Genomic DNA, 13235 nt, shown 5'->3' on the forward strand with positions numbered 1-13235 from the left:
GGAATTGTGTCACCTGGTAATTGTATTTTTCTAGTCTGACTTGCTTTTCTCGTTTGGATTTCCTTTGGGGATTTGTGGTTTCAGTATAGTGTCTATTATTATTTTTGAAGTCACCGCGTCTGCGTGCTAGATAATACCGCGTGGCGGGGTGTTTGGGGCCTGGGAGAAAATGATGAGCAGTACCAAGAAAATCTTTGAAATCTTCCGTATATTTTTGAAAGTTTTCCTCGTCCATATTACTCTGAAAAATTTGAATCCACTCATCCAAATTTTGTTGAAACCCATGAACATCATTTTTGTCTGAAACATTCTCACTCTCGAGATTAGGGAGTGGTATCTCCGGTATATCAAGGGAAACATTCTGATTATTAGAATTATAACTAGAACATAGATTAGTACGAAATTCTTCCGGATGAGCTTTAGCAATATGCTGCTTAACACCTTTGAAAAATTTATTACAATGAGGACAGATGTTAAGTGCAGTTGTCCGTATACCATGAGCCACTTTCATGTGCTTATGAATACCCCTTTTATCATACAACTTTTTGCAATAAATACATCCAATTTTATTTTGTCGTAACGATGAATCATTATCATCAGGTTGATTAGTAGCACTAATATGTGTAGAAATATCGTAAGGATTTTCTGCTGCTGCTGGGGTAATATTCAGCGAAGAATCTTCTGATGTGTGACATCTCGAAATGTGGGTATTGATGCCTCGATGAGTAAAAGATTTATCACATAAAGTACAAGTGACAGAAGAAGTGTTAGTAAAATCAAATGGAGTAGACAGAGGGATGTTGGTTGACATCACTGATAAATTAAACTAAAACGCGTAAATAAACTACACAAAAACGAAATAAAACGAATTAATGTTTGTAAGCACTGTTGCTATGTAAAATCAACAAGCCTATAAAGTCACTAGAAAACACACTGAATTTCTTGAAGATTCACATGATGAAAAACTTTCCTAATATACACATGAACAAACGAAATAAGAAAGTCTTCGGATAATCAAGAATTAATCCAGTTAAGGATATTAATCACATAATAAACGTTTGAAATGAAAGAGCACACATTGATCAAACCATGGCCTTCCAAGTTACACTGGTTACTGGTTATTAATCAGATTTTTTTGTATTTGACAGATATTGGAGAAAAAATGGGAGTATAAGGGTACAGTAGATCAGTTATTCATAGATTTCAAAAAGGCATATGACTCGGTTAACAGAGAAGTTTTATATAATATACTTACTGAATTTGGTATTCCCAAGAAACTAATTTTAATTAATTAAAATGTGTCTCAGTGAAATGTACAGTTGTCAAAAGAAAAAGTGGCCGCTCTCTAGACACAAAGTTCCCTACGGGTATCTCCGCTACAATTCGGAGACAGGTAATGTTACATGTTGTTGGATCACGTGGCCTAATATCTACAGTCAGAATGAAAGTTTTTTGCGTGTTAATCTGTAGCGTAATGGTAGCGTTTCGGGCAAGTGTTCGTAAGGTCGTGCGTTTGAACACAACCTAATGCTTTTTATGTTTTTTTTTTTTTTTTTAGAAGCGAGAGAAAATATTATTGCTTCTGTTTCTTTTATGACTGTTTTAGTAATTAACATCAGGTTCATGAATGTATTATTGCCATGACTGTATCATTATTTATTATGACATTATGGCTGCAAATGGAAAGAAAGATTATATTCTTACCAAAAATATCTTTCGTGGCATAAACAAAACAAACTTACAGGCGTCTGCCTTAAAAAATTAAAACAATTAAAAGTTAAAAAACAAAATGCCACGATTCAATATTTAGTCCATCTTCCTCCCATCTCAATCACATCTTGCAGTCGAGTAGGCATGGAATCGACTAGTGTTTTCAAATACCGACTGTTCTCAGTCATGGCATTCCAAGGACCATGGACGAGCTTCCACAAATCATCAGGGCGTCTTGGAGGGGGATTGGGCCAATTTTTCCGCATATGCTTCTTTCTCTAAAGGGTTCGAGTCCGGAGAGCGACGAGGCCAGTCTATCAATTCAATATCCTGTCTCATAAACCAGTCCCGAATCAATTGAGATGTGTGGAATGGATGATTATCCTGCTGAAATTGAAGAATTCCAACACGACACAGATACTCTACTACTGCGGGCACGCATGGCAGCGTATCTATGGTCGAATCGGGTACCAGGAGGACTATATACAAGAGTGGGTCCTTCCTTTGTAGTAGAAAAGGTGATTTCATCAGAAAAGATTACTCTTTTCCAATCCCGATCACCATTTCCCACTGCAAAGACTAAACGCTCCTCTATATGCTCTTCCTTCTGAACTTCCCTAGGAATGGCACGTCGAGATATCAAATTGGCAGCCCTTAAACGATTTCTCATGGTCTGGTCATGGTCAGGGAAATTAACAATTGCCTTCAAAGTAGCAGCGGTATGAAAGGGATTCCTTTCAACTCTGCCACTAATCTGGCGTCGTGTTGTGGTGTTGAAATTTTCCTTCTACCACTCCCAGCTTTTCGGCCAAAAATTGCCGAGCGTTGATAATTTTGCACCCATCCCTGGGCTGTCCTTTCTGAAACATTGAAACGCCTACCTGCCTCGGATGCCGAAAAACCAAGATGAACCACAGCCCGTATTATACTTTCATTCGTTCCTGCACCTCTTTGTGGAGCTATGTCAGTCAAAGTCGCAGGCAGAAATGGCTTCGTGATTTCCTCAGATCAGAGAATTAGCCTCTACCTAGGTCTTAAAATAGCAGCAAAACATTCATTATACTAAAAATATATATTCTTCAATTAGGAAATAATAATATAAATACTTGTTAGAGTCTTATTAATAACTATATCATTCTCAAACAAAGTCCACAGAGTTAAGAAAAATATAATTATTTTATAATCTCGATCTCAGTGTCGTAATTTGTTTTCGAAAAATCTGTATTGAACTGTATCCACGCAATGCGTCCTTAATCATTGCTGCTGTTAACACTGCTGTTGCTGCAGTTGGTATTACAACTAAATATTATTGTCATAAACGTAACCTTTTTATATCATTATTAAATATTCAGAATATAATTGAAATGAACGTTCAGTTGTAGTGTTTCTGACAATGCGCTGAATTACGTTAATACCAGGTAAATGACATAGCTCAGTCGGAAGAACGTAGGAACGTCGGACGTCGCGAAATTCGGAATTGAAATGCCAACGTATCAGGCTCAAATCCTCGTAACACCTTTCCAATTTATTATGTTACAGGATAGTATAATGTAATAATATAACCATATAAGAAGAAAAAACTAACACTCGTATTAGGCAGCTGTATTGTTCTAAACCTAACATTAAATTTATATTATATCGCTAACGAACGATAACAGAATACAAATGATAATTTGAATATTATTTATATTGCTAACGAACGATAACAGAATACAAATGTTAATATGAATGTTATTTATATCGCTAATGAACGATAACAGAATACAAATGATAATTTCAATATTATTCACGTCGCTAAAGAACGATAACAGAATATAACAAATTATAACTTGAATATTATATATATCACTAAAGGAACGATAAAATATAAATAACTTGAATATTATTCATATCGATAAAGAACGATAACAGAATATAAATGATAATTTGAATAATGCAGTATTTATATTGCTAAAGAATGATTAAAAAATAAAATGAAAACTTGAACAAGGCCCGAACTCACAACCTTCAAATCATTAAACGAGCTCTCTACCGCTGGTCTATGAGGCACAGATATGGAATGATTCCATAGTTCTGGAACTGCTTCTAAAAGCACATGCATCGTGTAACATCGCCGTGACCTGAAGTGGACTTAGAAAATATTTGCTGTTCATGAGTGTGGCCACTTTTTTTGACAACTGTACAGCCATAGTCCATATGGGCCAGTTTCTGTCAGATGCTTTTCCAATTCACTATGTGCTAAAGCAAGGAGATGCACTATCACCATTACTTTTTAACTATGCTCTAGAATGTGCCATTAGGAAAGTTCAGGATAACAGAGAAGGTTTGGAATTGAATTGTTTATGTGGATGACATGACTCTGTTAGGAGAAAATTCACAAACTATTAGGGAAAACACGGGAATTTTACTTGAAGCAAGTAAAGAGATAGGTTTGGAAGTAAATCCCGAAAAGACAAAGTATATGGTTATGTCTCGTGACCAGAATATTGTACGAAATGGAAATATAAAAATTGGAAATTTATCCTTTAAAGAGGTGGAAAAATTCAAATTTCTTGGAGCAACAGTAACAAAATAGAAACGATACTCAGGAGGAAAGTAAATGCAGAATAAATATGGGAAATGTTTGTTATTATTCGGTTGAGAAGCTTTTGTCATATAGTCTGCTGTCAAAAAATCTGAAAGTTAAAATTTATAAAACAGTAATATTACTGGTTGTTCTGTATGGTTGTGAAACTTGAACTGTCACTTTGAGAGAGCAACAAAAGTTAAGGGTATTTGAGAATAAGGTGCTTAGGAAAATATTTGGTATTAAGAGGCGTGAAGTTACAAGAGATTGGAGAAAGTTACATAATGCAGAACTGTATGCATTTTATTCTTCGCCTAACATAATTAGGAACATTAAGTCCAGACGTTTGAGATGGGCTGGGCATGTAGCACATATGGGTGAATCCAGATATCCTTATAGAGTGTTAGTTGGGAGGCCGGAGGAAATAAGACCTTTGGGGAAGCCGAGACATAGATAGGAGGATAATATTAAAATGGATTTGAGGAGGTGGGATATAATGGTAGAGACTGAATTAATCTTGCTCTGGATAGGGATCTATGGTGGGCTTATGTGAGGGCGGCATGAACCTCGGGGTCCCTTAAAAGCCATAAGTAAATTAGTTTTACCAATGGATTTATTGTCTGTGTAAAATTTCAATCTAGTATTGGAGCACTTCCTATGTACCAAAATATCGCGTCAACTCAACATATTAAGAAACGAATAATAATGGTGCCCCATCTTAAGATGCAGATTTGTTATTTAAGAGTTTGCACTGTAGACAGTTGCCTACTTTGCCTATGCGTAAATTTGCCCCTGGTCAACACAGTCCTCTACATCAACTCTGTAACCGACGTCTTTAAACATACTGTGTACACCATTCATCATTCATTCAATAAATGAAACAAATTCAAAACCGCACTTGCTAACAAATATAGTTCTCCATCCATAAACTCTCCGGCTCACTTTACTATAATAAAGTCAACGAGTCTTGTAAACAATGAAATTGTATTAATCCTCCGTAACTAGGGCCCAATACTTACTTACTTACAAGGAACCCGGAGGTTCATTGCCGCCCTCACATAAGCCCGCCATTGGTCCCTATCCTGAGCAAGACCAATCCAGTCTCTATCATCATATCCCACCTCCCTCAAATCCATTTTAATATTATCTTCCCATCTACGTCTCGGCCTTCCCAAAGGTCTTTTTCCGTCCGGCCTCCCAACTAACACTCTATATGCAATTCTGGATTCGCCCATACGTGCTACATGCCCTGTCCATCTCAAACGTCTGGATTGAATGTTTCTATTATTCTCTCTGCCTTTTAAAATTCAATTCACTAAAGTTGATCCAGGGGAAGCGACGAATCGTAAGTCTGCACGTTTGTTGTTTATATTTGTGATGAATTGGTGGCTCAAGACTGGAATTTTAAATCACACATCAAGAAAACTTTCTTCGACTTCTAAAGCTAAAGTTTCAGAGACGTTGCTAGACAGCACTAGAACTAAAGTATCCTCAGTAGAAGAAACTACAAGTAATACATGTGCTGGAAAGAGGAACAAAGTGCTGGCTGCTGCAAACAAAAACCGACTGTGCCATTAAGAAACATAAATACAATGAAAGTTACCTTTCTTATGGATTTGTAGATACTAATAGTCATTCTCAGCATGTTTTGTGCAACAAAATGTTTCCAAATAGCTTTATACTTCCAACTAAATTGCGTCATCATTTTGAAATTGTGCATTAAAAATCCAAAGATAAAGAGTCAGTTTCTTTCACACAAACAGGATTTATTATTAAAGATTAATAAAGTCGAACCTCCATACAATGAACACTGATAATACAGATATTTGATAGCCATCCCAACCAGGGTTTAATAATCGGCCTCGTAATCAATTCTAAATGAATATTTATATTTTATTTAATTTTTTCTTTAATAGAGACTCTAGTTAGGTAGGCTATCATTGAAAAACAAACTCTGTTGCAATGATAAATTTTATCAGTCCCAGTGTATTTCCTATATTTGAAATATATTTTATTCAATTACAGTGTTGGTCAATCTTTGTAGAAACCTCGATGGAATGATAAAAACATATATATATAGATATTTTTAATTTGCTAGGTTTTCATGGTCAGTATTTCAATTTTCAGTTGGTACTGTGCTCTTAAAGATGTTTTCCTGATATTCGGTCTACACTCTTTCATACTTCTCTTAACCAATCTTGGCATTCTGTGCAAGGGATGTATTACATCAGTGGCGTATACTGGTTAAAGGGTTTGGGCTACCGCTGACCCCAATATTACACAAAATATATCTAACAATTATTTTAATTTTAATTATTATGGTAAAACTAATAATACAAAATTATTACATTATTGTTATATTATAAACTTTTTCTTTTGTAATTTCCTTGGGCTACCACTGGTAGCCCCGGTAGCCCGCAAAATACGCCCCTGTATTACATAACTCTATCTGCTTCAAGAGTGCATGACCTTTAATAGGATTTGTCTTTATAGTTCCTGCCACTGGCTTCCTGACAGTCTGGCACTTATCACATTTGAGTGTTTGTTATTAATGGTGGCAAGTGTAATACGAAAAGAAATAAGTTTGGAGATTAAATTAGCTGCATTTAGTGCCCTAGATAAGGGGTTAAAACAGACTGAAGTGGCTGAAAGTATGAGTTTCTGCAGTCAACACACGCAACATTCATGAAATAGGAAATAGAGGACAGTGTTGCAAGTGGTAAATTTAATCCTGAATATAAGCATTTCAAAACTGTGGCAGCAGATGACATTGACCAAAGACAGTATTTTTTTAACATGCCTGAATGAATTTGTAATTTGTACATTAAATAGCATTATGAGTACACAGGTAAATGTTATTTCATAGTATATAATGTTTTATTCTTATTTCTACCATATTCTCTTCCAGAACATAAATTTGAGAAACATTTCATACCGGTAGCCCTTCAGTACAACAATAACCCTGATATACCAATACAAATTTTCCTAGGCTCCTAAAAATTATTGTATCAAGGTTCAGCTGTAAATGCATTAAGGCATTTCATGCTACAAACGAAAAGACAACCAAAGTATCTTATACAATTAATTACTCAATAGTTAGGTAGATAAAGTCAGTACATTAGGAGAGAACTAGTTAAATATTATGCTGTTGATTTGGTTAAATTATGCTGGAAGAAAATTTGGCCAAACAGTTTAATAACACTCGTTGGATTAAATACCTAGCAGCTAACGTGAAGGAGGAGCTGATTCACCATCTCAAGTGCAGTGACTTTGTTTTGCAAATGGATGAATCTACCAATGTGGCAGACTAGCTGTACTTTTCATGTCAGTGCGATATGAACATAAACATTCATTGAAGGGAGACATGCTTTCATGTGAAGCATTGCCTTCCAAAGCAACAGAAACTGAAATCTTTAAAATCTTGAATAATTGTTTCGAAGAACATGGTTTATCATTGACATTTGCACAGACAATGCAATAGCAATGGTTGGAAAATGTGCCAGTCCCATTTCACAAATAAAAGTGATGGTCAGAAACTCCAACAGCCATTGCATTCTCCACTAGCAAATCCAATAAAAACAAAATTTTGAGATAACTTAAATGAATAAAGTTAAAAAGCTTTAAGGAAAAGTATATACGTTTTGAAAACATATATGAATATAGGACTTCAATAATCTAGTAGAAGAGAAAATTCCCCTTAATAGCCTTAATAGATTTACAATCTGCATTTCAGTACTACATCTTTATCAGGGGTAAAAAACAGTTTGAGCCTAATGTCTATGTCATGAAAGCATGGATATTATCTCCATGCTCCCCAAGCACCTTCTTGTATTGTACACAAGAATAATATTACTTACAATTATGAAATTTGTGTGCTTAATGTACGGTATATACTGATAGTGATTTAGTCGGTCACACAAACGGAAGATAAGGAGGATAAGAGTTTTATTTTATATAATCTTATCGTTCAGTCTGTCATTTTTCTATACATTCTCTTACTGCACAAAAGGATGTATCATCCCACTCACATCATTCAACGTATATGTAAGTTGCATTTGGTGTTTGCACTAAATCAACAAAAGATGGAATGGAAAGTGGGTGTGGGCCAATATTAGTTATTATGTTAAGTAACTGAATAGATACAATTTTTAAATAAATGATTAAGTTGATAGTTTTTATTTATTGTTACTTTAAAAAAACAAAGAATCTTCAGACCATTTGAGATGTTGATGTCGAAGTACCAGAGTAACTCGCTTGTGCTGATTACCTGGTTGGATTTTTTTCAGAGGCTTTCCTCAATTGTAAAGTGAATGTCAGGTAATTCCTTGACAAATCCTTAAACTCAGCCCAGCATATACCATCTCTTTATGACGAATTTCACTTATACTAGATAATCAGCAATTGATACTGTGTTACTAAATAACTGACAAAAAGCAAAGTAATTATTCTGAGAATTTTAGAGAAAAACGAAGTAATTGTTCTGAGAGTTGTAGAGGTAACCAAATTTTGTCCACAGAATGACTAGACTTACAGACATTTCCCATAGAGGAAAATGGTACAATATAGTTAGTTTCCCTTTGCTAAACCACCAGTGATAATGATGACTGTGAATTAGGGAGATATGATGGAAAAATGACAGGAGGAACTGAAGTGCCTCAAGAATTGTCTAGCAATTAGTTACATTATGAACTTTGCTTAAAAACCGGATTCTTTGTTGAGCTTGAGCCTAATGCTAACACTGTACTTGTATTCACTTGATGTTGTGTGTTGTTAATGCTGCGCTTGCAACCAGCACATGAGGAAGTACTACTTGGACGCTGAACTCACGTCCATGCTAGGGCCTGCCTATGAAGGCTCTGATGCTTATGCTGAGGTACCACTGTCTGAAGCATGTATGTAGACACTCAGCTCGAAATTGTACTGAATGTTATCCTGCGTTTTATGTGAATTTGGATACAATACAATATCTTCTTTTGCTTTGAAATAATGTAAGAATTAAGACAGTGTGTTCACGAAGTTTCTCCAGTTTTTTTTTTTTTTTTTTTTTTTTTTTTTTTTTTTTTTTGTAAATGAGTCTTGCTTTGACTTTTTGTGGAACTCTCAATCTGCTATAAAAAAACATAAAAAGAATGGAATTAGAGGTGGCGAAGACCAATTCTGAATGCTTCAGGCACAAAGGACAGAGTTAATTGATAGCCATAAAGCCTTAATCAATTTTATAATCTGGATCACAGTTTCTCTATCCAGAGTTTAAGATAACAAACAATTCTTACTCAGCAACTCACATTTATAGATTACAAGCTGGGCTAAAGTTTCCATATGTTTTGAGTGCAAAAGACCCAACACAGTTTGTAGTCAATCCTTGGAGAGTCTGTCGGTCTGTTGATTGCTAAATTAGTTTTAAGACTTTTGTTGCAGACCATGAGCAGAACTCTTGTCTGATTCGATTTTTTGAGAATCATGTTACTTCGAAATCCCAGAGATTCTTCTTGAACACATTATATATTATCTTTTTTCAAGAATTGACTTTCTTTATAACATCATGTTGGTCATATTAATCACATGCTTGAAATGATGTTAATGAAATGAACACAGATCCAGTTGCAATAAATAACATTAGAATCCAACTTCCATTTTACTGCCAAGATGCGAATAGCATATTGATTTTCCAGTGTCTCATCAAGTTGGAGTTTCTTGCATTCTGGTAGTGTGACAGTACCGAATTTCATTTCTACGGTGGGAGCACCTGGAATTTGGAATTACCTCCCATAATAGTATGTGAGGCAAGGATGATGACAGATAATGTTGAACTTTGTCATGTTAGAAAAATGGCCAGTAAATTTAGTTTAAATCTGTCATTCAGGGAGTGGGTTCTTATACACGCTACATGTCTGTGGTACAGGATTACCAACTTTATTTCTCTTCCAAAGAAAGTAATACTACACAACCATTTTAAATTTGCACCTTATTAGAGAAATCATTAGCACTTCCAACATTACTTGAAGTAGTGGGTGGAGAGACAAGTCAGACACGAGGGAAAACTGCATTCTCTGCATCTATAAAAGCCTAGTAAGGATTACTTCAGTAAGTTTACATCTTTCATTCCAGTGACTCAACTTTCGATATTATGCTACTCTCATCTTCGTCACTACTGCTGCTTTCAATGTGAACATCAAGCTGTTGTCACACTCTTCCAGTGCACAACAAACATTTCAGTTTGTTCTTTAACAAAATAGTACCCTTTGAGGTCTTGCATGTACTGTAATTGTAAACATTTTTCCACTCTGTTGCTTCTCTTTAAATGTGCCAAATTTACTAATTGGAGTTGAGATCACAGTAGTTGAGACATAATTGAATAACTTGATGTCCATGTGTACAAAAGAAGCTGCTAAATTTGACAGGTTCCAGTAGTCCCTCCTTTTTATTGACGTACTGTATGTAATTCTATTAATTGTGAGTCACTTTTCAACATTGTCTTTCCTAGTTGCTCCAGCGGGTAGCTTATCCTCCTTTCAGTGATAAGGTGCATTATTCTATTACAACGAAACCACTGAGGGACACATTGGGCAGTAACCTTTGTTCACACCTGTTACTGGCTTACTGGCATTCTCATTTTACTACCAATTTTGTGTTAAGAATGAAACCATTTTCTTTACCACTTTCATTTACATTTTTTCTTTTATTAACCCAACTTCTTGCCATCTTCTAACACTTATAAATGTATAGTTTGGATGGATCTGATTTCGTGCATGTAAGTAATGGTTTATTTGAGCTCTCCATGTATCATTCTGCTAAGTTAAATTTTGATTTGTTTTTGTATTTTTAAATCTGACGTTCTTTTATAATTTTCCTCAGAAACTCAGAAAACATTATCTTCTTTTGCTGCGGCTAGAATTTTCTTTGTCGTTCCAATTTCTTTTCTAATGAAGTGGATTATATTTATCAATGTTATGGTTTATTTAACAATGCTCGCAACTGCAGAGGTTATATCAGCGTCGCCGGATGTGCCGGAATTTTGTCCCGCAGGAGTTCTTTTACATGCCGGTAAATCTACTGACATGAGCCTGTCGCATTTAAGCACACTTAAATGCCATCGACCTGGCCCAGGATCGAACCCACAACCTTGGGCATAGAAGGCCAGTGCTATACTAACTCGCCAACCAGGTCGACTATATTTATCTACACACTTACATCAAAATCATCCAGAAACATTTTCCATTTAGACACTTTTCTTTCTCCCTAATGTTAGAATTGTATTACTTGTCTCAGCTATTGCTTCTTCTTTTACTTTTTTAATAATAGTCTTTTTTTAGACACTCCAGTTTCTTGTGCTGATTTTTCAGTAACTTAATTGGCAACTTCAGTGGTTGAGAACTTTTCTCATTACAGTAGCTGTTAAGTTGTATTTGTTTGTGTGTCTTGTCTGTGTGTTAAGATGTTTTTGTAGTGTGTATACAAACTATCATGCGATAGTTGCAACGACTTCTACATTGAACAGAAATTGCAAAAGTTAACGCAGGGAAAATTGGAACACCAAATGGGATATTTCAGCAGGACAATTCAACTATCCACACTACTGGATCCACAAGGGATTGGTTTCGCTGCAAATGTGTTAGTGTTATGGAATGGTCCTCCAATTCCCCGGTCCTAAACCCTATGTGGATCTTATGCAGGTCTGTTTATCGTGATGAAAAGCAGTATGTCAATGTGTAGAAATTAAAGACCTCTATTATATCTGCATGGAATGAACTTGACAATGTGTTACAGAAGCTTGGAGTGAGCATCATGTGTTTCAGGTAGTTCTGGAAAAAAGTTCATTTATAGGACATTAAGGACAAGTGGTCTTTTCATTTTGCAACAGGACTTTCTTTTGTATTTAGCAGTGTCTGAAAGAAATATATTTGTAACTAATCATATGATAAAGTTATATAATTTGATATATTTGATTTCAGTTTTTCTCTGTACATGACGACTTTCGTCAGTTGGTCTTACCATTTTACAATGCACCTTATATTAAATTAATCAGGCTTAGGTCAAATAACTTATTTTAAACACTGGTTTAGAGATCATTCATGTAAAAATATGTTTTAACAAAACTGAAATCTAAAAAGCACCAAATAGCTTTTTATTCTATTGTTAATAATGATTGTATTGGAAAAAGTAATTATTCAATGCACTAATTTTTATAGTAAGAAATGTCTGCCTAAAGGCGCTAGATTGCTAAATACATTCTAGGTTTGAAGAAAAGTCGGAATCTATTGTTTACTTCTTTAAGATTCACTAGATATACCGTACGAGTTTACGAAAAATATTAAACATTTTTTCCATCACTTTATTTGCTGTATGTACGTAAACTGTTAGAACAAAATGTTAAAACCAATAAATTTAGCTATTCTGAAAGAATATTCTTTTGGTTTTCGCAATACTTTTTGTGACAAAATAAATTTGATTTTAACAGACATTTGTGTGTGCAATTTAGTATTCTTTGTGTCAGGAGTAAGAAGTCAGATTAGCAGTGAGAGATTCGAAAAAGAATAGTTATTCCAGTGTCAAAATTCTTCCATTTTCGTTTTTTTTTTTATTTTTGTAACAGTGCTATGTTTTGAAATTGAATATGAAATCTTACAAAAATAGAGTAAATATTTTTATTTAGAGTAGTTTTATCTCCTATAACTGCAATATTCATATCATTGCAACTGGATTTGTTGTTATATAAGATATTGATATACAGGGGTGCAACTGTATATAATTTTCAAAATGAAATAATCTAAAATCTTACACAAGGATCAGTACATTTTCGAGCAATTTAAATGTGTTATTACTACAGTGCAATTCTCGTACTGTGTATATTCTTGTTCCTGCTATAATAAAATATTAATTTTCGTCAAGATATCTGATTCTAAATTTATTCATATTTAGTGCAATGGAAAAGTTTGTCTTTATGTACGTTGTTTCTGTC

The 13235-nt window shown here is 34.7% G+C and overlaps 1 protein-coding gene across 5 annotated transcripts in view; it reads left to right on the plus strand.

Annotated features, from left to right (window-relative positions):
- Positions 1–13235, plus strand: part of LOC138700117 (gamma-tubulin complex component 2-like) — a 233502-nt gene that overhangs the window by 214272 nt on the left and 5995 nt on the right. For 2 of the 5 annotated variants that reach the window (XM_069826439.1, XM_069826443.1), the window contains exon 14: positions 9069–9149. The exons of 2 other annotated variants lie outside the window; for them this stretch is intronic. In XM_069826439.1, the coding sequence (XP_069682540.1) occupies positions 9069–9149 (81 nt within the window). Of the gene's footprint in view, positions 1–9068; positions 9169–13235 lie in introns of all 5 variants that reach the window. One more of the 5 variants, XM_069826442.1, reaches the window with a different exon arrangement.

This window comes from Periplaneta americana, chromosome 5 (genome assembly GCF_040183065.1).
Source record: "Periplaneta americana isolate PAMFEO1 chromosome 5, P.americana_PAMFEO1_priV1, whole genome shotgun sequence".
NCBI classification, from domain to species: Eukaryota; Metazoa; Arthropoda; class Insecta; order Blattodea; family Blattidae; genus Periplaneta; species Periplaneta americana.